This window comes from Canis lupus, chromosome 21, assembly GCF_003254725.2.
Source record: "Canis lupus dingo isolate Sandy chromosome 21, ASM325472v2, whole genome shotgun sequence".
In the NCBI taxonomy this organism is placed as follows: Eukaryota; Metazoa; Chordata; class Mammalia; order Carnivora; family Canidae; genus Canis; species Canis lupus.
The window spans coordinates 14,576,790-14,604,679 of NC_064263.1; the positions used below are offsets into that span (position 1 = coordinate 14,576,790).

The 27,890-nt window shown below is 36.0% G+C and overlaps 1 protein-coding gene across 17 annotated transcripts in view; it reads left to right on the top strand.

Annotated features, from left to right (window-relative positions):
* DLG2 (discs large MAGUK scaffold protein 2) overlaps window positions 1-27,890 on the top strand; it is a 1,976,108-nt gene that overhangs the window by 610,458 nt on the left and 1,337,760 nt on the right. For 2 of the 17 annotated variants that reach the window (XM_049099001.1, XM_049099002.1), the window contains exon 1: window positions 7,433-7,769. The exons of the other annotated variants lie outside the window; for them this stretch is intronic. In XM_049099001.1, the coding sequence (XP_048954958.1) occupies window positions 7,728-7,769 (42 nt within the window). In that variant the 5' untranslated portion in view covers window positions 7,433-7,727. Of the gene's footprint in view, window positions 1-7,432; window positions 7,770-27,890 lie in introns of those variants that run through there. 17 annotated transcript variants of the gene reach the window in all.

Sequence of the window (27,890 nt, forward strand, 5' to 3'; positions counted from 1 at the left end):
TCTAATTAATGAATTCAGTGAAGTTGCCAGATACAAAATCAACATGGAGGAATCAGTAGCATTTCTATACACTAACAAAATATCTGAAAAAGAAATTTAGAAACATCTATTTACAATTGCATCAGAAACCATAAAATACTTAGAAATAAATTTAACCAAGAAGGTGAAAGATCTGTACACTGAAAGTTACAAACATGGGTGAAAGAAATTAAAGAAGACACAAGTAAGTGGAAAGATATTCCATGTTCATGGATTAGAAGAATTTATATTGTTAAAATGTTCATATAACCTCAAGAGTGTACTGATTTGATGCTGTCTGATTTAAAATTCCAATGACATTTTTTACAGAAGTAAAAACAAAACAATCCGATTATTCATTTGGCACCACAAAAGATCCTGAATAGCCAAAACAATCCTGAGCAAAAAGAACAAAGCTTTTCTTGATTTCAAATTATATTACAAAGCTCTAATAATCAAAACAGTATCTTACTGGCATAAAATCAGAAATAGACCAATGGAACACAGCAGAGGGGCCCAGAAATAAACTCTTGTGTATATGACCAACTAATCTTTGACAAGGGTACCAAGAATACAATCGAGATAGGATAGTCTATTCAATAAATAGTGTTGGGCAAAAAGAATATCCACATGAAGAAGAATGAAATTGAATCCTTATCTCATAGCAGACATAAAAATCAACTCAAAATACATTACATACTTAAATATAAGACTTGAAGTCACAAAACTCCTAGAAGAAAATATAGGGGAAAAGTTCTATGTAGTCTCACTAGATTTAAAGGGATGATGACAATATCTTTAAGGCCAATGTGAAGATGAAGAATTAAATAGGATCTATTTCTGCTTTGTGAACTAAAGCAAGATACCCCTAAGCATACACAAATAGTACATAATTCAGAGGGTATTTGAAACCATGGGACAAACAGTGCACACTCTTCTTAGCTTATAAAATCTAGTGGTTAGTAAGTAATATAAAATATTACTTTATAATAAATACAGAGATATTGTCAACTTGAATTTAACATTTATGTGAGTTTTAAAGACAACAAATGAAACATTGAAGAATTCCATTTTGTTCCTGTTCTTCACAGGTAATAAATGCATCCCCTTCTACTTTTAGGGATACTTTCATAGAAAATCTTGAGAAAGTCTGAAATGCTTTGTAATTTTTAAATGAGTTATTATTATCTCAGAGAAACTACAAGGAAGATACAAGGAAATCCAATGTTATGATATCAGTTCAGAGGTTAATAAGATAACCAGACTTCCAGAGAATCCCCTTCAGGGTTGATTAGAAATCCTAGGGAAGTCCGAGGTTTACAAACCCCTAGGGAATCTTCTAGTTATTTAGAAGTTTGTCAAGAGAAATGATAACATCTTTTTATATTTCTCCTCTGCTCTGTCACTTCAGCCTTCCTTACACTAAAAACTACCACTTACATTTACTATGTACCAGGTACTAGGTAAGTAGTTGACACACCTTATTGTAGTCATTACAACATCCCTCTGAAATAGGTTTATTTATTTTACAGAGGAATACTCTGTATCAGGGAGGTTATGTAACTTGCTCAAGGTCACACAGCTGGTAAATGGCAGAAAAGGAATTTAAAGCCAAGTTGTGTTTTTTTGTTTTGTTTTGGTTTGTTTCAGTTTGATTTTTTACTCTAAGAGCTTTTAGAGTTTCTAAGAGGAAAAAGATTAAATTCTAAGGTGTCAGTAGATAGCCCCTTGCTCAACTGGCCTCTATCTCAGGCTTGAGCCTCCATCCTAGAATGGTCTCACTTGCCTCTGCAGTCTTTTTCTCTTTATTTTCTACATTATTTCTCCTCTAAGACTAATTCTTCTATTTATACTCTGGAGTCCATCTCTTTTTACTTTTGTGGGAGCCTAAACTATTAGTTTCCTTTCTTCCTTTAAAGCAGTGATTTTCAAACCTTAGCTTACATGAAAATCACATGGGGGGCTTGCTTACAGAAATTCTTGAGGCACAAACTAGAGTTTCTGTTTGGTAAGTCTGGGGTATGACCTGAAATTTTGCTTTCTAACAAATTCCCAGTTTATGCCTATGCTGCTAGCTGAGGGAGCACACTTGGAGAACTACTGCTAGAGGCTCCAGAGTAGGGTTGGCAAACTACAAGCTAAAAAATGTTTTTATATTTTTTAAATGTTTGAAAAATATCAAAAGCAATGAAAGTATTTCCTGACATGTGAACATTATATGAAATTCAAGTTTTAATGTTTATTAATCAAGTTTTATTGGATCACATTATATGTTATATATGGCTGCTTTCTCACTACAACATCAAAGTTGAGTAGTTGTAGTAGAATTAGTAGTTGTGAAAGTGATTGTATGGCTTGCAAGTATAAAATATTCACTCTCTGGCCCTTTACAGAATCAGCAGCTGACCCTGCTTTAAGTAATTCTCAATCCTAGATACACATTAGAATCACCTGAGGAGCTTTATAAAATTCTGATGCCTTGGTTCCATCTCCAGAGATTCTGATTTAATTGGCCTGGAATACATTCTAGTGGATCCTTAACATTTAAACATACCTTATCTGTCCTAATTAAATAAAACAAAAAGTAAGCAAACCTACCAAACCTACCTTACTCTGCCTTTAAGAAAGAACTAGATAGGGGACGCCTGGGTAGATCAGTGGTTGAGGGGCTCTCTTAGGCCCAGGGCTTGATCCTAGAATCTTGGGATCCAGTCCCATGTCCAGCTCCCTTCATGGAGCCTTCTTCTCCCTCTGCCTGTGCCTCTGCCTCTCTCTGTGTCTCTCATGAAAAAATAAATAAAATCTAAAAGAAAGAGACCTGGATAGTACAACCTCCTTATTTAATAGTTAAGGAGAATTGTGTCCAGATATGTGAATCATTTGTCCATATTAACAGACATTGTTGCTGTCATTATTACCAAATTATAATGGCAAATTGCTTAATATTAAAAAGTTTATAAAAACTAGGTTATAGTCAAAAAGTATTATATGCTTGTCTTAGCCCATTTGGGCTGCTATAACAAAATACTGTAAATTGAGTGACTTATAAACAATAGAAATTTATTTCTCACAGTTCTGGAGGCTGGAAGTTCAAGATCAGGGTGCCAGCAGATCTGGTGAGAGTCGGCTTCCTGGATCATAGATGTTTGCTTTTTTTTTTTTTTTTTTTTTTTTTTTAGGTGTTTGCCTTTTTATTTGTGTCCTCAGATGATGGTAGGTGTGAGGGAGTTGTCTGGGACTTCTTTTATAAGGACACTAATCCCATTCATGAAGACCTAACCCAAAGGCCTCACCTCCAAATACCATTACACTGGGGATTTGTTTTCAACATAGGGATTTGGGGTGAAACCCAAATGTTCAGTCTACAGCAAAATTCATTGTAAAAAGAGAGAGAGAGGGGGAGGGAATGAAAGAGAAATACAAACTATATGTAGATGTCAGGTTCTAAATTTAACTCTTAAGGAAAAATCTGACTAAAATCAAGTTTACCTGATAGCAGCTTTTCTATTTAAGAAACAAAGTAGTTGGCTTGTGTTAAAGGCCATGCTTGGGATCCCTAGGTGGCACAGCGGTTTGGCGCCTGCCTTTGGCCCAGGGCGCGATCCTGAAGACCCAGGATCGAATCCCACGTCGGGCTCCCGGTGCATGGAGCCTGCTTCTCCCTCTGCCTGTGTCTCTGCCTCTCTCTCTCTCTCTGTGACTATCATAAATAAATAAAAATTTATTAAAAAAAAAAAGGCCATGCTTTAAGAGAAATATATGATATGTTAGAATTACATGCATTTGAGGGAGATATCGACATTCAGGAGTAGAGAGAGATCCATACTACAGGAGGTACTCAGGAACTAGTATCACTTAGGAATTGGTACATTTCCATCTCTTGTATCATGATTGTCTCTGACCTGTGCTTATTTTTGCAATAGCCAAATCTCCTCACAGGTCCCTTCCTGTGTCTTTATTTCTCTCATTTACTGAGAGGATATTGGATAAATTGTTGATTGTGGGCGAGGCACCTGCAGTATATAGAAGATATAAAAGGAAAAATGAAAAGTAATGCTTGATTTCCTTCCCTAAGCCTACTCCCAATTTCAGTGATCAACACTGTCAAAATTTTACATACACACACACACACACACACAGACACAGCCCCTCTACCACAATTACATATAAATAAACCTACAAATATAGACTCATACTATACAAACTCTTTAGCAACCTTACTTTTATGTTTAACATTATAAATTGAACATCTTTTGATATAAGAATATGTACATGTACTTTATATTTTTCTAATAATTACATAATATTCTATGGTATAGGTAAACTGTAATCTTACAAATAAGTCTTGCATTAGTGGATATTATATACATCTATACATCTATATCTATATCTATCTAGGATTAATTCCTGGGAATTGAAGTGGAATCAATACATCAAAGAGAATGTGCCTTTTAAAATACTTGATAGATTTAATACCTTTCACAAAGTTTTCACCATTAGTACTTGCTTTTCAATTTAAAAAGTTTTTCTAGTTTTTATGCTTTTGCCTAAATATGAAGGAGATGGAACATTTTAAATGTATTTTATGGTCTTTTTGTGAATTACCACTTTATGTTCTTTACTTATTTTTTCACTCAGTTTCACATATTTTCCTCGTGACTTAGGAAAAAAATATTTTAGAAAGACTTAGAAATATTTAAAATTTAGAAATACTTAGAAAGAATAGTATTTTTAGGAAATATTCCATTGAATATGTTGCATTGTTTTCCCATTTTGTCATTTGTCATTGTATATAATTTAGCCCAGCAGAAGTTTTATATTTTTATATAGTCACAGTTGTTTATTTTTTCTTATATGGCTTTGGATTTCTCCACTCCAATATTTATAGAAAACCAAATCTGTTTTCTTCTAATACGTTTGTGATTTCAATTTTTATGCTTAAATTTTTGATCTGTCTAGACTATTTTGATGATGGGGTTCATCTTGAATCTTCTCAATGACACTATGAATTAAGTATTATTTCCATTTTAGACATCTCTGTTTTATAAATGGTAAAAGAGAGGATCTGACGTGCAAGTTATTTTCCAGGACTCCTCACTCATGAGTACTGGAGCCTAAATTTATGATGTTGTCTCAAAAATATATAACCAGTTGTCATTCCCTTCTATAATAACAAACGTTAGACTCTCAGCAGGTACATTGCCCTGTTGAACTCTTTGCCTAAAAATAGGGAATACTTTTTAGTGGGACACTGTCATTGTAGTTAGTGCTTTTCCTGCATCTATAAAATGAGATAATAAGTCAGCTATCCTAGTACAGTTAAGAAACGTAAGCAGCAAATCTACAGGTATGGCCCAGGTCTGTATTGGGATGCTGTGGGATGGATAAGTGTGGGTGGAAGTTTTAAGCAGATTGTTAAGTGTGAGAGCCTTCCTTTAGAATGTCCATACATTTACACTGTATCTGAAATCCTGTCAGAAGTCATCCCTGACTGCCTACATGTGTTTTTTCACCTATAACCTCACTTTTGTTTAATCTTTCCCTATGAACTGTTCTGAGATTTGTAACATTTCCCAGCACTTTCCTGTCTTTCCTGGGCCATCCAAATACCTCAGGGTCTATTTAAATAATTTTAAGAAAGCTATAAAGTTGCTCCCACCCCCATAATCCCTAATGAAAAAAAGACAACTAATATTACTTATTGACAAGTTGAAAAATGGGTTTTTAAAAATCTTCTGAGCCCCCCATGGAGAAACGCATTTGAAAATTCTTTATTTTCCTTGGCATTGAGTTGCTATGTTTGGGTTTGTTTATCCGGAAGTGCTGCAGGAAATGTGACCTGCTATGACCTCAGGAGAGGAAAGTGTTATGAACTGAATGTTTGATTCTGCACTTAAAGCCATTAATAAAAGTTGTGAAACCATGAGAGTTGGGCCTCCATGTTGATGTTTTAATGTCCTGGAAGTCTCTGGTTGTGTTGCAAGTGCTTACAATTTGTAATTACCTAGACTCGTATGACAGACGGAACTGGGAATCAAATTAAGTAGCTGCCTTCTCTTACGATGCTAGAAAATCTCCAGCTTAAGACAAGATTGCTTTTTTTTCTTCCTAAAAAAAGGCACAAACAATGACAGCCCAAAATAGCTATTTAGTCAGAACTGACGACACTTTCTGAATGCTTGTCATTAAGAGAAATAGAAAATCCTGATTTTCTTCTTCCTTTAATTTCTCTCCCATAAATACCTTGCTTCCTACTGAAGCTGCCTCACCTCATTGCCCAGGAGAAATGCCCAGTGGCTCTGACAGTGCCTCAGCACCACTGCAGGCACCAGAGGGGAGGTGGGTTATGCAAAACATATTAAAGAAAAATCCTAAAAGTCACTGCAGCTTTTTCTACTGAGTTATGCTTATCTTCCCTGTTGCTGTAAGCTGATGGGGGAACGTCGTGGCAAAGACAGAACCACTCTTTTTCCTCCCACTATTTTTGCTGCAGTGAGAACTGTTCATTTCTGCTTGCATTTCGCCAGATAGCTTCAGAATTCTAGCTGAGAATTAGGGCTTTCTAAGGCTGGAAATAAGAGTTTAGAACCTTAAATTGGACTTTGTCCTTTTGGCTCAGTAAAAATTGAGTTAATTTGCAGCATCCGGTGCCTGACTGGAATGACAACAGACAGTAGGATCTGACGATGTTTTTGAATTAAGTTTTTTTTCCCCTTATGGATTCATGGGGGCAGAAGCTTTTATTTTTCTCTCTTGCTCTTTCCCTTCCAGAGCCAGCTGAATGTGTTACATTCAGCAGCAGTAGCTACTGAATCTATACTTATGTTATCCCCTGGAATCTTCTATCTTCGCTTCGATCCCTTCCTCTATTATTGATTGTCATTTACCAATAAAGCTTAGTTTTGGGGGAAAAATAGATGCAGTGTTTTGCTAGCAAGCCTGGCAACTTTAGATACCCCTGGAAGATGTAACAGATATTACAGGACAGGGAAGTAAGAGAAGGTGGTATTTCTCAAGCATGTAACCACAGATCACCCTAGGGGAACCCAAATTACATTTTAGGGACTTTGGGAGACAGTGATCCTTTGGTCTTGGTACTATTCTACACGAAAAAGCAGAATGAGATGTACTTGCAGTGATTTGTACTATTTGCCAAACAGGGTGCTGCATCAGAATAGCCTGGAATCTAGTGCAGAGCCCATATTAAACCTCCAAAGGGAAAGGGGTTTCCTCTTCATTTAGAGTCTGCCCGGTGCAGTCCCATTGTAAAGTATCTAATAGGATGATACCAGGGCTCTCCAGAAATATAAGTAACTCATTGGTTAAATTTCATTCTTCACCTTTCCCCCCCTCCTTCCTGAGTGAGCTCATTCCCCCCTCCCGTTTTTTTTTTTTTTTTTTTTTTAAACCCAGTGATTTAAAATGCTAGAAGGAAAAGCAACTGAAGTCTTAACTTTCAGATGCTGAATTCTCAGCTAATTGAAATTACTGGGCACAATGCTATATATAGCCAATGAAGAGATTTTGAGCTCTCACTCAGTGCCTTCAAGACATGTCGTTTTGTAGTCAGAGAAAACAGAGATCAATGCATTTTCAAACTGACAGAGGGAACGGATGCTCCTTAGTAGCACATGCCCAGGATCGTGTGTGTGGGGCTTGCGCTGTGCTGAGAAGCTGAATACCGGTCCATATGCTCCTTATTTACTGCAATGTTCTTTGCATGTTACTGTGCACTCCGGACTAACGTGAAGGTAAGAGGAGGCGAGCCGGCAACTGGGCACAATATACATGTTAAACCAGCTGCAGAAAATGTCTACCTTGTGTAGCTCCAGGACTTTTCGGATTGCTGGCTGAGCAAGCAGATTATTACAGGTGGTTGCAAGGGCTTTGTTTTATTGTTGCCGAGCAGCCTCGCTGGGGGAGCATGTTGGAACGCTGCTGTGAAGTGACCTTCAGGTTTAACTATTTGTAATTCATGCTCACGCTCACACTTGGGGGGTGGAGTTGGGGGAGGAAAAGATGAAAAATTATTTAGGTAGGCCAGAACCAAGAAATCAGAAAAGGTAAAAAACTATGCAGCATGCTTTAGATTAGGATTTAAAGTCTTTCTTTTAAAAAGTGCTGTGAGCTGCCTGTGCTCATGCAGCTTAATTGATTAAGAGCTGGGGATTAAATTAGGTGTCTATAATGGCATTAGAATATGATCTGTGGGATATCTGACCATCTCGTTCATATAAACAAATTATTATCATTGGAAGTTGGTGATATTGATTGTACAAATCCTCTGCCCTGGGTGGGCTGGCTGCTTAGGCTGCGTGGGCGCCGCTGCCCCAGTGTCACCCCGCTGACATTCGCTCGCTGTAGCTAATGAGCCTCCAAAGTTGAGCCTAAGTTTGGGAGATTTACCCCTTGACGGAAGGACGGCGTTATTGTTGGAGAGGTTTTCTGACACTGTTCATTCAGCACTGAGCCAGACAAACAGGCCAGCTGTGGAATTCCAGTTGCATAATTTAAGTGAATCACATCCTCTGTTAGTTAGCTTTTTGAACTTGTATACCTTACTGAAGGAAGTCCAAAAGGGAGGTGATTGCCTTTCAGAAAAAAAAAATAATAATAATAAATAAAGGCAGTTAAGACTTAAATACCTAAAATAAGAACCTTTAAAAAAATGTCAATGTAAAGTGTTTCCCCCTTTTATTTTACTGGAGGAGTATTTTAATATGTCTGGGCATTAAAGTTTTGTTTTCTGTGCTTACAAGTTTTTTAAAGAGCTCCCTGCTGCTCATTCTTTTGTAAGCCTTTTTGTTTTCGATTTGATTTTCAAACAGGTAGTATTTATGTTTTGATGACCAGTTCTTTTACAACTACAGCCTGACAGCATTCTGTGGATCATTTTGCAGAGTTCTACAGAATTTAGTTTTTACTACTTTTAAGATTAAGTTCAGCAATCAATTTTTTCCCATACATATGATGGATATAGTAAATAAGATGAAAAGAGATATTTAAAAACCTAGAGTGTGCCCAAATGTCAGCTTGGATTTCTCCATCACCATCTCCTATTCCTAATTGTGGGGTTTAGCATACATTGTTCTGTAAGCTCAATGAATTGTAAATGTTTTCTCTCCTCATTTTTTTTTGAAGGAGAAAGGCAGTGTTTTTTTTTTTTTTTCAGAGAAATCTCCATACATAATTTTAGATTAAGAGATAACAATTGTTTTGATAGTCCATTGTCATATTTCAGAAGTGCAGGAAAACCTAAGTCCAAAGTTCCTTTAATATGGGTTTTGGGAAATCCCTTTTTTCTTTTTTTAAACTCTTGACTACTATCAGTGTGGTCTTGATGGATTGAGCTGTAATTTTTTCTCGCTTAGACTAATAAGCAAAGAAATGAAAAGACTTTCACCAACAGTATCTTAATTCAGATGACTTTTGGATAATTAATCCTTAGTACTTTGGCTAGTCTGTACTGAGATACAAATGCTTCAATAGGAGCTCAGAACATGCACATTACCACATACAACACATATAACCTTGCTCTGAGTTGTTTGACTTCAATTTTACATACGTTTAAGCCCTTTGAATAATTATTTCTTGCACTTTCTTGCATTGTTTTCTCTTAGGGTTATCTTTTCCTTCTGAGACAGCAAGATTTTCTAAAAGAGTTTACATTTCACCTGTTGTCTAATATTTTATCAAGTTGGCACAATAAAGTCTTATCTGATAATTTTATTTTTAATATTTGTTTTATTTCATATTAAATTTTAAAATATTTGATTTTATTTCCGTTGTGCCTAGAATTTCTTACTTGCTTGGTTCTGGCAAAGTCTTTTACATAGCATATAGCTTCTTATGCTTCCATGATTGAAGATTACTGGTGTTAGAGTGATTGAAAACTTTTAAGGTGGTTAAGTGGTTAAAATAGAAACATCTCTTATTTATTTTTTTTCTGCACAGAAAAAGCCATAAATGTCACAATCTTTGTTATACAATGATTGTTTTGTTAATTGGACATTTATAATATAGTACAGTCAAAAGAATTTTTTGAGAGTGGAATATTTTATTATATTTCATGTATATTTTTGTGTAACATGGGCATTAAACCTGTGCTCTATATCTAGTACATATGCACTATATATGTATATATATAGTACACACACTGTAGACACACACAAAATTTACATCTCTCAGAATGTGACTCATGGGTCACCATTTATTCATTCATCTATCAAAAATTTTTGAAGGACAACTGTGATTTATGCACCATGCTAGAGCCTGGGAAACCAAGACCAATAGATAATAGTCCTTGATTTCAAGAAGTTTCTTGTCTTGGAAAGGCCACAGACATAGAAACAAGTAAGTGGTTTGAAATATTATGGGACTAGTAATGAAAGTCCTTTCAGGGCATTGTAGGGACAAAACAAAAACAGAACAGTGGTCAGTTTTACATGGACTGGTCAAGAAAGGTTTCACTGTGAAGTCACCTCTGAGTTGAATCTTGACAGCTAATGGAATTTTTGCCAGGCAGCCTGGAGTGAGGCAGGCAGGCCAGGTAGAGAAAATAAGAAAAACATGGTACTAAGAAGCAGAGCACTTTGGAGAGCTGCAAATAGTTTGAAATGGATGGAGCCTGGGGTCTTGCAAGGCTGAACAGTGAATTAACAGGGCAAAACAAATAAATGGAAGCTGAGGCCAGTGCTGTGAGAATTGACTGAGTGATCACCGCAATCTCACTCTAGAAATTGTGTTACTTTGCCACCTATTTCTGGACAGAGAGGTTTCTAAAGAAGGAAAAGAAATGAAAACTTCTAAACAAAGGATATTATTTATATTCTGTGGGGTTTTTATTGTTATTGTTGTTAGCTCAAAGTTTGAGTTTGATAAACAGTCATATCATATTGGCTTAGATTTACCTTTTAATTTTTAAAGAATGTGATTAACTTAATCTGAGACTGCTCACACAAAAGGGGCAATGTAATCATTATAAAGATGTATAATAACTCATCTCAGATTGCTTATGTTGTACAAAAAGTATCTCTTTGATAGGAAAACATATAAGAAGTTTGTTGTACGAGATGTCCATATCATCTTGTCCTTAGAAATGACTCCATTTTTCAAAGTAATGGTATTGATAACTTGCAACCAGATGATACCTTTCACTTTTCTAAATAACTTTATGTTCCTCATCTCATTATTGCCCTCTTTCATCCCGCTGCTATAAACATGCCCATATACACTTATAGACCCACAATCTCTGAAATACAAATGGCAAGTACTACACCCATTTCACAGATAAGAAAATTAAGATAAAGGATATGGCCAGTTTCTCTGATCCATAGTGTGTCAGAAGCAGACCTAATGTAAGGCTCAGATCTCTTGACCTAGTTTACTGCTTTATTTTCATTCTAGTATATCCTGCTGCCTACCTCATAGATTTTAGAATTCTCTTTTATTTTTGATATTCCTTAATAGTAAATATAAGAACTTTTTAGAAAAAGAGTATAGCAAAATGATTTTAAAGCCTAGGCTTTTGGGATTCTGAAAAAAACTACATTTGGGTCTATCTTTTCCACTGATTGCATGGAAAATATTTTGCGCAAAAATTTTTGATTTACCTGAAGTTCAATAAAATAATATAATAGTAAGAATTATGTGAGATAAGGCACATAAGAACTGTAAAAAAAATCTTAGAATATAGTAAGTACTCAATCAATTCAACACATAACTGGTTAAAATTGAGGCCATCAGATAGGGGAAAGACTTCAGACTTGCTTTCAGTAAAAATCATGTTAAGATATTCTAGGAATCGAGCCCAGTTAAAAGAAATTTATAATTAATGAGAAACATATTCAGATATAATATCCTTCTCCCACCACTATCACCATCACTACCACACAGGCACATATATTAGCATATAAACTCCACAAAAACCAGGATTTCTGATTATTTTTTCAAGTCTCTATATCATCAGCATCAAGAAGAATGCCAAGTACATAGTAGGTGCTGAGTAAATATTTGTTGGATGATTGCATTAGCTGAGTACCAGATTTCTCTTTATTACTCAGCTTTTCCCCATATTTATTTATCTTAATGCTTTTTAAGTTATTTTGAGAGAGAAAAACAAAACCATAGACTTTAAAGTTATATATGATTTGGGGATTAAATACTGGGTTTGGCAATCACCAACCACTTGTGCTCAGTCACTCTTACAGATCTGTACAGCCAGGTCGTATAGCAAGGTTGGAGAGAATCAATAACTCAAACTAAAACAATTTATTGGATGCCAAACTACAACTCAGACCTTCATCATGCTCATTTCTACCAGGTTTATTCAATGAAGTCATTCTTTTCTAAACACTGCACCCTTTTCTGCCTCTGAGCATTTGCTAGAATTGTTTCCGGCAATGGGAATCCCTTCTCTGTGTGGTTTGGCTTGTCTAAATTCTATTCTCCCAAGGTGTCTATCTTACAAGAAGCTGATGCAGCCACAAAGCCCCCTTACTTTATCCCTCTTTTGACTTAATGAGTGCAATTTTTACATCATTTGTGGCAATAAATCTTACATTGCCTTATGCCATCACTTTGTCATCATTATCTTACATTGCTAGGTAATTTTGATTATGTTTGGGTATTGCCCTCATTGCATCTGTATTTTAAGCATTTGAGGACAAGAGCAATTTACTATTTTGTTCATTTTTGTCCCTTGTCGTTTATATGTTAGGAATTAAAAAAATGATGGATATATTGGTTGAAAGGGAAACTTGCAGAAACTCTACCTCCTTATGCTACTGATGCCTACTCTTCAGCTAGATTTCATGATACATCCCACATATTGATGCTTTTAATAAATACATTATTTTGTTGTAGGCAGGGCCTGGAGTCATGAATCAGAAAGTGTGGACAGTTTGTGTAACACCTATGGCTCATCCAAAACAGGAGTGGTCCCTCTCAGGGTTTCAGTTAATTATCTCTTTTAGGAGGCCAATAATATATTAGTCCCTCACTGGGCCCTTATATCATGGCCTCCAAATGGTGTGCACCTGCTTGGTATGTTGGGTTTATAATACCTAAACCTACTCAATATATTGGGTTTATAATTTCTAATGAAGCTCTTCAATGCAAAACTTTAAACCATAATACAAGGAATTAATTGATAAAGAATAAAACAGCATAGCAAACAATAGCAATGATAGCTATAATTTGTTGAGCTCTTAGTATAAGCCCTGGACTACACCAATAACTTGGCACATATTCTTTCAAAATGCTTTCCAGTGACATATGATGTAAGAATTATCATAATCACTATTTTATAAATGAGGGAACAAAAATAATTCGCCTGATGTCACACAAATATTAAGTGCTCATGAAGCTAGCTCTTAAATCAGGTCTGTTTTACTGTAAACCTTTAAAAACTTTCCTAAATAGGCAATATACATGTATGATCTATAACTACTATAACACAGACACCTCAATTTTTTTTAATAAGGTAAGGGATTAACTAAATAATAAAATTATATTTGTTTTACATAATATGACCTTGCCATTCCTTTTCTTGCTTCTTTCTAGTAAATGATGGTTAGAGTCAGAGCATGAGTCTGTTCTGATACTACATTCATTCAGTCACCAAATATTTAATGAGCATCTATTATGTGTCAGGCAGTGACCTAGTTGCTAAAAATACAGGGTGGAATAAAACAGACAATAATCAGACAATAATCCTTATCCTTATAGAATTTAAATGCTAATAAGGTAGACAGACAGTAAAAGAGACAATGAAGTAAAATGCATAGTGTAGGAGTGCCTAGGTAGCTTAGTCGGTTAAGTGTCCAGCTCTTGGTTTTGGTTCAGGTCACGATCTCATGGGTAATGAGATTGAGTCCTGCATCAGGCTCCACATTCAGCATGGAGTCTGCTTAAATTTCCTTCTCCCTTGCCCTCTGCCTTTCCCCCTACTCATGCATGCTTGTTCTTTCTCAAAATAAATTAAAAAAATAAAAATTTAAAAAAATGCATAGTGAATAATGGCAAATGCTAAAAAGAAAAAAGTAAAACATGAAAAGAAGATCAGAAATATGAATGTGGAAAGGGTTTGAGGTTACAGTTTTAGGTAAAGTGATTAGTGAGAGTCTCACTAGGATGGTGACTTTTGGTAAACACCCAAAGGATGTGAAGGGATTAACTATATAGGATATGGTAGCAGAAAGTGCAAAGGCCCTGAAGTGGGAGCCTGCCCAGGCTTTGAAGGAGTGTCTAAGAAACCAGTATGCCTGGCAAGAGAAAGAGCAAAAGTATGTCAAAGTGAGTATATCACGTAGGGCTTTGTAAGTTAGACTTTTTCCTCTCAGTGAAATGGGAAGCCAGCAGAGGTTTTAGGAGAGGAGGCATTGGATTTGACCAATGTTTTCACAAGGTTATTCAGGTTGCTGTGTTGAAAAGAGACTAAGAGGACAAGGGCCAGAGCAGAGAAACTAGTTAGAAGGTCCTGTAGTAATCCAGGTAAGGAACATCAATAGCTTGGATCAGGTTGGTACCAGTGAGACTAGAGACAAGTTGTCTAGATCTGTATATAATTTTATTTTGGATATTTATCTTTGTTTTTCCTGCCCTCTTACTGAAATGTCCTCAGCTTTGGGGTACTGGTTTTCAGCTCTTCTGTACTTAACCAGTATTAATTAGAGAAAAATGCTTTACTATATGGTTCCTATTGCAGTTTTACAGCTTTCAAATCTTCTGAACATTTTGAAGGGTAGTCACTTAAGATTTATGTCATACATGTACATTCAAGACTTCATTTTATTTTTGGTTTCAGATCTGATCTTCAGGGGACTGCCCTAGTTCTGCAATGAATCTACTTGAGGGCAGGAACCATGTCTTATTAGCATTTATATCCCTATTGCTTTGCATGTGGGAGATGATCAATAAATGCTTGCTAAATGAGTGATTGAATGAATGGTAGTCACTTAAAAAGTAGGACATAATTTAGAGTGCATCTTTGGATTAGGCATGGTACCACCAAATAAGAATACATACACAACAAGGAGAATTGATTTTGCTTTCGACAAATTTCCTGTCTAATGGCAAATAATTGCCTCTTTTATGACAGTATTTCTCCAACACCAGAACCTCTAGGATAGCAGCAGGAATCTGGAAATCATGCTAGGTAGTTCTTATTGTAAGACAAATTTAGAAAACACTATTTTATGGCTTATGTTTGGAATTAAAGCAGAGTCAACAAGTTTGCTGAGAAATTATGTGTTAATATTTGCATAAGTAATATATATTTTTATTTTTATTATATTTTATATAATATTTTATATATAAATAAAATGTATTTATTTTATTTTAATATATTTAAATGTATATTATAAAAATATATAGAATATATAAATATTTTATATATTTATATATAAATACTATATATAATATATAATATTTTATATAATATTATATTTTTATTATTTTTTATTTATATATATATATCCAGTTTTTCAAACTTTTTGGACTGCAGCCTATAATAGAAATATAAATTAAAAATTGCAACTCAGTATGTATAAGTTTCACAAAGCAATATTTAACTTTCCCCAAAGCTATGCATTCTGATATTTTCTATTCTATTTTTACTTCTTAAAATTTTGTTTCTTTTTTATAATTTTGGTAAGGATTTTCTAGATGTACTATAATCAGAAAAATGGTTGAGGAATTACAATTCATACTGACCCATTTAAAACCGATTCCTTCATTTACCTTTATTAATGAGTTTGGATGAGTATAGAACAAGTTATAACTCACAATTTGAAAGATGCTACTGCATGTTCCCTGCTTTAAGGAACATACAACCTCAATTAGGAATATGCATCTGGGAGATGATGAATTACATTAGTTGACAAACATCACTAGGTTAACGTGTGAAAGCCTTGCACTGAACACAGGTGAGGTGCCTGGTCCATTTATACTCATTTATACTCATTGAGAATTCAAGGTTCAGCACTTAGTTCTGTGGCCTTGGCTCTGGCCTTGGAGACTTAGCCTGTCCATCAACATACCTCAGTAAGCCCAACAGCAATAGCTAATGTTTATGGAGTATTAGTGATGTGTTGGCAGGCACTGTTCAAAGTGCTTCACTCATTCAAGCTTCACAATAACTCAAAGAGGTTTTTTTTATTAAACCCATTTTACAGGTGAAGGGACTGAGTTGCAGAGATTTAGCTGTCCAGGGCCTCACAGCAAGTAACTGGTACAAGGTTAAATGCCAAACACAGGAAGCAAGGATAGGGCAGTGCCCAGAAGGAGACTTCCTTTACTCTAGATCCTCGCTCTGGTCCTGAGAGCTCTGGCTTCTGATTTTCTTCACCAGAAGGGCACCCTTACATATCTTTAATTTCCAGGACTCTGTTGGGCTAATCTCTGGGTTGTCAATTTAGATCAGATCCCCGTTCCCCCTGATTTGGATGTGCCATAGTTTCTTCCATTAGCTAGTGGCCAGAAGAATTCCCACGGGCCTGGTAACCTATACCCTCCCATGATTCTAGGGATGCTGACACTTAAGAGACATTCATAATCAATTGAAGCATGGACACCCTTTGAAAGAGGCCAATTTGCTCAACTCTGCTCTTGTTATTTGAGTAGTAAATAGGGTAATAAAACTCTCCAGGATGAATTGATATTGCTAGGATAACCTAGCTCTTGAGAATCGAAAAGAGAAAGATGAACAATAAAACAAAGAGACATTTGACCCTGGGAAGGTCTGGCCCTAAATATTTCCCAAATGTAAACTAGACTTTTTTGTTGTTGTTGTTTAGACTCCTAAACGACTTTGACACTTTCAATAGAGGCAGAATTTAATTGAAAGAAGCTGAGGGAATGTCTTCAAAATAAAAGTTAGATGAATAGGAGACAAATTTTGAGTCATGTTTTATTTATTTATTATATTATATTGAGTGTACTTAGATTTACATATTCTTGAAAAAGGTATATATAGATTTATTTGTTTGTTTTTTAAGATTGTACCTAGATTTGAAAAGGAAAGTGAGACCACGGGGTATATAGTGAACCTAGGATGGAGGGATTTGGGTAGATTTCTGGAGAAGATCCCTGAATCTTGCTGGAGTAACTAAAGGAGCCCTTTGCATTTATGTTGGATATTTAGTCAATTTATTTATAATCTGTACTCTTTCAAACTGTTTAGGAAAAGTAAATATAGAAATTAGTTTTAAATGGGTCAATATGAATTGTATCTAAACTGTTTTATGATTATAAAAGCAATATATGCTCATTATAGAAAATATGTAAAGTCCAAAGAAGGAGGAAAATTTATACATGCTCATAATCTTGCCATGCATATATAAAATATATGTATTCTTTTCATTTTTAAAATATGTGTGTATGTGTGTATATATGAATGTATATGTGTTATGTGTGTAACATATGTAAGATCAAAATGTATTATTTATACACAGTGTCTTCATCTAATACCATACCATAAGAACATTCTCACATCATTAATAATTCTTCATAAGCGACTTTTTTTAATGGCTACATACCGGGAAAACTTTTTGAAAAGTAAATAAATAAAGGTAGGCAGGAACAGATAGCATTGTTTTTCTCAGACCATTACTTTTCAGCAGAGGATAGAAAGCTTTCAAGTATAACCTTGAAATAGCTTTGAAATGAGATGCAGTTTGGGAAAAAAATATACGGTGAATCTGAGTTTCAAAAGAATCGTTGCCATTGTACATCAAACAGGGAAAATATGTATACTTAATGCAGATATGTTCCTTTAGCTAGTCTCCTAACACTGTCTCTACACTCACCGTACCAAATAATTGCTTTGAGCTGTGTGTGTGTGTGTGATTATTTTAAACAGAAGTCAACTAGACAACTTCCTTAATATCACTATTCTCCTAGGCTTTTAGAGCAAAAACACAGAAATCATTTTTAACTCTCCAGGCCCCATAGAAATCTAATCAGTCCACCAATCCTGTAGAGTCTACCTCTGAGTGATTTCTCCTACCTCTTGTCTCTTTCTATCTCTTTCTTCCTCAATGGAGGCTCTCATTACCTCTCAGTGTATTACCACAGGCACATCCTGACTAGCTTCCCTATTCTCTCTCTGTTTCCCCTTCAAATTTATCCTCCCTACAGTGACACCAAACCTATTTTCTAAAACACAGATAAGAACTTGCTATCCATTTGTTCACGAACTTTCTGTGTTTCCCACTGCCATAAAAATTCTTCATCTTTATGGTATGACTTCAACCTTCTTTTCATCATTACCTCTGCTAGAGTGCACTTACATGCAACATACACAGCCAGAAACTGGTCCGACCATGTATCCATCTACTGCCTGTGCCATAGCAGAGATGTAGAAAAAATGGATGTTTGGTAGAAAACCTAAGTTTGAAATCCATCATCTCCACTTACAAAATAGTCTGCAATACTTTTGGGTGAGTAAATCAGTTTTTCTGATGTTTAATTTGTGGTCTAATCAAAATGATAATGATATCATCAACCTAATAGCATGAGCATCACTTTGGACAAATAAATGCTGAGCAGTATGAAGGATCCATTCAGGGCATGTTGAATATTTCAAGAAAGCCAATGAAGTGCCAATGGAAGCGGTAAAGAGGGTCAACTTTAAACTTGGTAGTTTTGTGAACTTTGTGAACTTGGGACAGTTCCCTACAGTCTATTTTGAATCCAGTGGACATGGGCTAGGACAAAATTCCCCTCTACAATTCCTCTCTACAAACTCCTCACTCCATGAGATAGTGACTGTAAGCAATGTTTAGTCAAGAGTTGAGAAGGTGAGAACAATGACCCAACAATCTGCAGTTATACATCTCCCAGCCAAGATCTCTATGTAAGATACAATCTCAATCAGCTAAGTAAAAAACCCTCAAAATTTCTTGGAAAACCAACCACAAAATTTACATAATTGTTTCAAGATATCTCTAATCTTGAAAAGATTTTAATGAGGGGGATCTCTGGGTGGCTCAGCGGTTCGGCACCTGCGTTTGGCCCAGGGCGCGATCCTGGAGACCCGGGATCGAGTCCCGAGTCAGGCTCCTGGCATGGAGCCTGCTTCTCCTTCTGCCTGTGTGTCTCTGCCTCTCTCTCTCTCTCTCTCTCTCTCTATGTCTATCATGAATAAATAAAAAATAAAATTTAAAAAAATATTTAAAAAAAGAAAAGATTTTAATGAATTATAGAACAATGAAGGAAAATAAACTTTTTTAATTAATATTTTTGTTATGCAATAATTATACATATTTGGTAATGTGTGTATTTGTATTTTATTTATTTTATTGTATAATTTTTATTGGAGTTCGACTTGCCAACATATAGTATAACACCAAGTGCTCATCCCATCAAGTGCCCCCCTCAGTGCCCATCACCCAGTCACCCTATCCCCCGGCCCACCTCCCCTTCCACCATCCCTTGTTTGTTTCCCAGAGTTAGGAGTCTCCCATGTTCGGTTACCCTCTCTGATATTTCCCACTCATTTTCTCTCCTTTCCTCTATAATCCCTTTCACTATTTTTTATATTCCCCAAATGAATGATTCCATATAATTGACTTACTTCACTCAAAATAATACCCTCCAGTTCTATCCACGTTGAAGCAAATGGTGGGTATTGGTCATTTCTAATGGCTGAGTAACATTCCATTGTATATATAGACCACAACTTCTTTATCCAATCATCTTTTGATGGAAACTGAGGCTCCTTCCACAGTTTGGCTATTGTGGACATTGCTGCTATAAACATTGGGGTGCAGGTGTCTTGGTTTTTCACTGCATCTGTATCTTTGAGGTAAATCCCCAGCAGTGCAATTGCTGGGTCGTAAGGTAGTTCTATTGTATTTGTATTTTAAAGAGAATTTGCTAAAGTATTTAACAAATTCACTTTTAGAATGTCAAAGAATCAAATTATTTTTGACTTGAGATTTTAAGATAAGAAATATAAAGAATCTTACCACTTGTACTGTAGTGGAATATACATAAAAAAAAAGCCTAAAACTCTCCATATTTTAAGTTTTAATCTTCAGATATAAAATAATTATTTAAATGCTTAGGATAAAGTACAGTTTATCCTAAATTGAATTCAATTCAATTCAATCCTAAATTCAATCCTAAATTCTCAGATAAAGTACAGTTTAGGGAAAACTTTTAAAATAAATATATTAAATTTATAAATGCAGGTTAAAATATTTAAGGGGAATTTAATTGAGCCATAATAATTTCCTTAACAGTAAGTATAGAAATCTTGCTAGATTTATAAATAGAAGAGTAAATTACAAATTGAATTTAAGAAGTTAAGTACAAATCTAGACTTTTTAATTTATAACTTAAAAATTAAATATTAATTTTGCAAACCAAGAGAGCTCCAAATAATCTTTTCTGAACACAAAAGATGACTTGAAACATGCACATTGCACACTGTAGGGCTGTTTCAGGACATGAACAGAATAATGTGTATGAAAACATTTTGCAAATTCTAAAACATTGTAAAAAAAAATCTGTCATTATTTTTCCTTTTAATTGATTTTGCTCAGTCTGTTACTTTAGATTTGAAATGTATTCACCTTTTCTTTTCCCTTATAAGTTAACTGTCCAATCAGTCAAGACCCTGCCAGCTAGTATCTTCTCCCAGATATACTTTCCTATTCCTTCAATATTTTGTATTACTTTGTAGTACTGGTAGTGTAATACTTGTTAAGCTTTGTATTACTAGTGTAGCACTTTGTATTACCAGTGTAACATGTATAACCCTTATATTGGAGATGTTTACTCATATTTGTTTTCTCTACTAGAATGGAATTTCATGTCTTCTTCAGTTTATTTTTTGTAAGCAAACATTAATTGAATCTCCCTTATGTGCTACACACTGTATTGTTACAAGGAACAGAGCCATTAGTAAGAAAGGATATCTATGCCTGTGTTTAGTAGATAATGAATAGTTGAATTTAAGTTAATTTGAAATTAAAAAAATTCTGACTCACGAAAATAGTTCAGTAAAATTTTTTAGAAAAGCAGTGGATTGGTTAAAAAAATCAGTTAATGTAACTAGTAAATAAGAAAAATTCAAAATATATTAAAGAAAAATGGAGACTTCACCAGTGTAGTGAAAAGCATTCACTTTCCCTCTTAGGGCTAAAACATTGCTTTAGTTCAGTTAAACAAGTTAGAGGATAGTTTTGCAGAATGATAGGAGCAATAGAGGCTGAAGGTGGGTGGAGATCGGTGAGACAGAACTGTTTATCTGTAATGAGAATTACTCAGTCAAGACTGTCTGCCCATTCCTATTATGTAGACTCTGCTGCCCACCTCCCATTCCTCCCCTTCCTTCCAGTCCACCAGAATCAACAAGGCTGTTTTCCCTTTCTTTAGTCCAGCAGTCAATAACATTGATTTTCACAGCACTAGGTGAATCTCACCTCTTCCCTCATTATCCCCTCCTTTAGGGCTAAACAAAGCCAAGTTCCTGAGTGTGCACCACAGTCTGCAGAGCTTGTAAGACAGAAATGGCTAGAGGCAGAATGTAGGGCTTTGGCTGGATGGGAGGGACAGTTAGTGCCACAAAATCCCTCAGGAGCATCATGGGCAGAATATTTTTGACATAATCTTAAGTTAAGGGATAATATATCCTCCAGAGAAAAAGAGCACATAAATTGTCTATCTTCTTCACTGCAGTTCAGTAGGCTGAGGGGGAAAAAGCCCTGAGGTCCTGTTTCCATGGGTAATTCATACTGAGCCTTATTCAAATAGACGGATACTACTACTGGAGGGAGGCCAGCTATTGGGGATGAGTCAAAAGGGCAGTGATACATAACAGGGCCATCGATGGCCAGTGTATTACAAAAGAAGAGAAGGAATTTACTCAATGAGTGCTTACTATGTGCTGGGAATTTCATAATCGTTATTTATTTTAACCCTTTTTACAACCCTGTCAGGTGTTACTATACCCCCTTTTAATAGATGTTAAAACTAAAACCTTGGGGGGCATGTTCCTGTGCTCAGAGTCACATGGCAAGGAGATCATAGAGCCAGTTTTCCTCAAATGCACCGTCCTGCCTTCCAGAACCACTGGCTTTTCTTCTTGAGAGTTCATGCAAAATCTTTAATAATTAGGAGTGGAAACATAACGCCTCTGTCTAGAGATGAAGGGGAAAGTGTTGAAATCAGTTTTGATTCAGTAATCTTATTGAGGGAGTGATAGATGGTTTTGTTGGGTAGCCAAGAGGAGAAGCAAACTGAGAGGAAACTCCAAGTACTGTTTAGGAAAGATTTAGCCCAAGCTTGTGAAGAGGTGCCTGGATGCAGGGTTTTTAAAGACCGGAAGAGGAATTTCAGGTTTCTAGACTATCTGGGCTATGATACTCTAGAGTTTTATGTGACCAATCAGTGTTAGCTTAACTAATACTACCTCTTAAATATTCCAGCCTTAGATTCGAATTTTTTTCCTTATCTATGTCTATTGCATAGGCATAGATTTTATTGTATGACTTATATGTGCTAATATTTACAAGCCTTTCAAAGTGTCTTATCTGAAAGGGAAACTGAGTCAATGGTAGAATCCTTGCTTCCGGGCAGCCCAGGTGGCTCAGCGGTTTAGCACCGCCTACAGCCCAGGGCGTGATCCTGGAGACCTAGGATCAAGTCCCACGTCAGGCTCCCTGCATGGAATCTGCCTCTATCTCTCTCTCTCTTGATTAAATCCTTGCTTCTTCAGTGATGCCCCCTTCTTACCCTTCCTGCTCCACAATGGGAAAGCTAATTCCTAGTCTTCATTTCTGCTGAGGTGTAGGTACGGGTGATGTTACTACTCTCAGAGAAAACACCTTATGAATCAAAGCCTTGACAATTGACACCAAATTCAACTATAACAATTAATTTCAAGGCTAAACCCTTATGTGGTGGGGAAATATGGATGTCCCTAGGGCTATCTATCAGTTTCTGAAGATACACCATAGAGCTGTGCTGTCTAGTAGAGTGGCTGGCTAGTCATGCGTAGCTATTATTAAGCGTTTGACATGTTGGAAGTCTGAATTGAGAGACATTAGAAGTGTAAAATTAATATTAGATTTTGAAGACTCAGTATGAGGAAAAAGTAAAGTGTCTCATTAATATTTTTTCTTGATTACATGTTAAAATTGTAATATTTTGGTTATATCAGGTTAATAAAAATAATCAAACCTATGTTTTTCTGTTATTTTTTAGTTTATTCAATATGTTAACTAGAAAATTTAAAAATACATATATGGCTGATATTTTGGTTCCTATTATATTCTTCTTGGACAATGGTGATCTAGAGGCCAAAGGCCAAGTTATTCTTCCCATGGATAACCTGATCCTTGATAAAAATATTTTGAAGGGGTTTTATGCAGTGTGGTTAGCAGCCTTTCTCCCTTTCCTACTTTGAGGAGGGATGGGACTTCTTCCAGTCTGGTGGTTTTGAGATCTTAACACAGTAATTGAACGTTAGACTTCAAAGGAAACTTAGAGATTCTAAGTTTCAATTCTCAACTGAGGTTCAGAGAGGTTAAATGACTTGGACAGACAGTCCAGTGCTTTCCCCATTAGAACCCATGGCCATTATTCCTGATGAACCTAAATGTTTATGCCATCTTGGGAAAATACAAACCCTGTCATTTGGGTGTGGGCATGCTTTCTTGGAATAAAGCTTTCTACTCTGCCCTGTTCCAGTGTGGTTCCAGTGGAGAACTCCTGTTTCACCTACACAATTATATACTAGTTTGATCTCTTCAGTGAATCCTTCTGGTCTTAGGCAAAATGAATCATTTTCCACTTTTCCTGGGATTACACTGCCATGTTTTAACTTCAAACTCATCACGTGGTAGGGACTTAAGGCAAAGTTTCTGTTTTATGGGCCCAGCACTGAGTGCATGGTAGGCCTGTAGTAAATATTCATTAGATCGAACTGTTTTTTGAACATTTTCACAGACCGGTTTTACATCCAAATTCTTGTTATTCTATAGGTGACACTCCATAAAAATTGGGGAGAAAAAACCCTAACCTTCCTTTCTCTTTCTCCCTGTGTGTGTGTGTGTGTGTGTGTGTGTGTGTGTGTGTGTATGTATTGGTATGTATGTATCTTTAAATCACCCTATTTGCAAAATGCTGTCATGTGTTGGAAATGCCATTCCTTAACCATCCCTTAACACTTATCTAAATCTCCAAGTTAGTCATATGTTGCATTTCCTCATCAAAGAGATCTTCTCTGTGTAAATGGAGTTGGACCTGTCAGTCAGAGGCGGAATGAGTAGGCCTGAAGAAGCCATGATTCAGACAATCTCATTTCCATGGTGTATGCCTTAAATGCCACATCTCCAGTCAGCAGTTAGTCTTCCATGAAAACAAAATTGAGCTTTGCATCCCCTTTGGGTTTTAAAAATTCACATTGAGGTTTGTGCTGAGAAGTACAAATGGGAAGCCATACCAGTTATGCCTTCTTTTTGGCCCTTTGGCTTTCTTAGGTGAGATTTAGAAATGACTTCATTTCCTTGGAAAATTGATTATAATTTTCCATAAATCATGTCTATTGATGCCTTTATTTTAACATTAAAAATATACAGTAGTTCAAAGAAAGAGGGAAAGAAGTTTTTTGTTTTGTTTTGTTTTCCATGTCTTGGGTTCAGTTTCTTTCTTTCTATGTAGGTATGCCAGGGTAAGAGACAGTCTGAAAATATGGAAATGCTGGTTCTACCCCTTTGACTTCATTCTTCCTATTTTGTTCTCACTGATGACAATGTTATTTTTTAGGCTGCAGAAGTAAAAGATCTGTACTTGTCTCAGTCCATCGTATTCGTGACTGCTGATTCATGAGATTTTAAACTCATATAATGGAGACTCATTTATTCATTATTCATTATTCAACTTTCATTCATTGGACATCAACTATGTTTTAGTCACAGAGGCAGGTGCATTAAGATATATATATATTCTGCATATATATATATATATATATATATATATATATATATGCTTTTTTGTTTAAATCCCAGTTTCAGAGCTGAGCTAACTAAAACTAAGAGACATTGGGATGCCTGGGTGGCTTAGTGGTTGAGCGTCTGCCTTCAGGTCATGATCCCGGAGTCCTGGGATCAAGTCTCGCATTGGTCTCCCCACATGGAGCCTGCTTCTCCCTCTGCCTATGTGTCTACTTCTCTCTCTGTGTCTCTCATGGATAAATCTTAAAAAACAAAAACAAAAACAAAAAAACCTAAGAGACATTAAGTGATATCCCCCAAAACACTGCTTATAAATATTAGATCAAGCACTTAAGATAAAGTCTTTATGCTCATTCTTTTATACTCTTTCTTTACAATCTCTCTGTTTTCTTCCAAGCTTTTATTTAAATTCAAGTTAGTCAACCTATAGTGTAGTATTGATTTCAGGAGAATTTAGTGATTCATCACTTACTTATAACACCCAGTGCTCATCACAAGTACACACCTAAATACCCATCACCCATGTAGCCCACCTTGACCCACCTCCCTCCATCAACCCTCAGTTTGTTGTCTATTATTAAAAGTCTCTTATGGCTTGTTTTTCTCTCCAATCTCTTTCTATTATGCTATTCTGGCTCTTGGAATCCCCCTCCCCACACACACACCCATCCATCAAATAGAAACTAGTAGGGTTGGGTTCTCTTATTAATGTTGTAGTGGAGCCTCAGAGGGTAAGAAGGACATGAAAACTAATGTATAGCCTTCCAGCTGCAACAGCGATGAACTACAATCCTGGTCCCACTATCTCTTGTTCTTATGCACCTAGTTAAGACAGCTGAGTCTATCATCAGCACAAACCTCTATGTCATCCTCAGCTCAAAACTGCTTACTTCTACCAAGGCTCACAACCCTCTAGGTCTGGGTGGAAAGACTCTCACTCAACTCCTCAGTGACTTGATCTGTCAATGTGTATAATTTTGGAGGATCAAGAAAGAGTCTGTTTCTTCTGTGACACTGTTTTGCAGTAGAAAATCCCATCAGCTGTCCACAATCCTTTTTCAAACATCTTGGTTTTTTGCTCCACCTCTACTATTGCTACTCTAATACAAGGTTCCTTTTCTTTCTTGCTGGGATTACTGTAATATATTCTTAACTCGGGCTTCCTCTATCTATTCTTGACCTACTCTAGACTTTTTTATAATGCAGCTAGAGAGATTTTTCAGATATGAATTTGATCACCTCACACACCTGCTTAAAATGTTGAAAATTCTTTCCCTTGCTCTAAATATGTTCTACAGCAGTTAGCTCCAGCCTGCCCATCTAGCTTCACTGTCCATGATACCTCCATTTCTCTGTGTGAGCCACACTCTCTTTAGTTCCTCAAAATATTAGATTTCCTTCCAGTATAGCCTTTGCTACATTCCCTCCCCAGAATGCCCCCCAACAGCCCTTCATCTATTTAAGTCCTACTCACTCTTCTGATCTCATCTCAAACCTCCATACTTCATGAAAGCCATGCCTGATTTACTACTGTAGATCTGGCCCCCAGTATAAACTCTTCTACCATCTGAACCCATGGTTAATGGTACTTACCACATTCTGCTAAAATATATGCATTTTTTGGGTTAATTACTGTTTCCCAACTAGCCTGAAAATTCCATGATTGTAGAAATCATAGCACTTAGTTTGCATTACATCTTCAGCCTTAAACACTATGCCCTACATTAAATATATATTACAAAATGAATGATTAAATGACCTTTGCACTGTGTCCCAAAAGTGGATAAAGCAGACTGATTCGGTATGAGTTCCCTGCCTTCTTACAACATTGGCCTTGAATCTGGAAAGGAGCTCTCATTTTGCTTTTTGTGGGTCTCAATTCTGGTGAGTGGGGAATGCACCTACTTTCTTCCCTAGAATTCCAAATGCCATCATGTAAACAGATCCATTGGTAGTTCAAAGGAGTGGTTATTGTATAATGAATTTCTATTTTCTGCTGGATGCTATTTTAAAATCTTTACACAGATAATAGGTTTTTTTTTTTAATCTTCACTTAAAAATTCTCATTTAAACAGTTTTATTGGCTCTAAAACTCTAGATCTTTCCTCTGCATCAGTGAATCTCAAAATTTACTGTGATTAAAAATCATCTGGAGAGCTTGTCACAATGCAACTTCTGGGTTCTTCTCCTGAAGATTGTGATTCAAGTTTGGGGATGGTCCAGAAATGTGCTGTTGCTGCTTCTTGTCTATGGACCACACATTTAGTAGCTCTACGCTATACCTCAGTACTTCCAAGAATTCCTGGTATCCCAATCCTGACTAAAATTCCTAGCCAAGCTCACTCCTCTATTTCCTACTCTGTAAAATGGAGAGGCAATGATAGTTCACTCAATATCATAGGGATATTTTAAGAACTGCATATGATAATTTGATATGAGGACTATATAAAATCTAACATTGATATTCTCTGTTTAACATTTCATATCTCAGTTGTAAGGAGTTATGGGCATGATAAATGACTGAGGGAGGCAAGCATTTTTTATAAGCTGTCAGTTTATTTTCTCCAAATTATCATGTCTCCTGTCCCAGATAATATATTTTTGTTTGATATTATATCCATCATCTCTACTTCTCTGACCTGGAGCACACTAATAATTGCTACCCCTTGGCTCTGTGTGTATGTTACTCTTGCTCTGGGTAACAGGCAACAGATGTGTCAAATTACCAGTTGTTTTTCCTTTTACAAACATGTCTCCCTGTCCTACCTACTATATTTTGGTGTATGTTTAATTTCTCAGGGATGAAAAAAAAAAGTCCTTCAAAAATACACACATAAAATTATTTTAGTATTAGTTCAGGATAAAGGTGAAAAAATAAATTTAGTTTGCTCCTTAAAAAATAAAAAT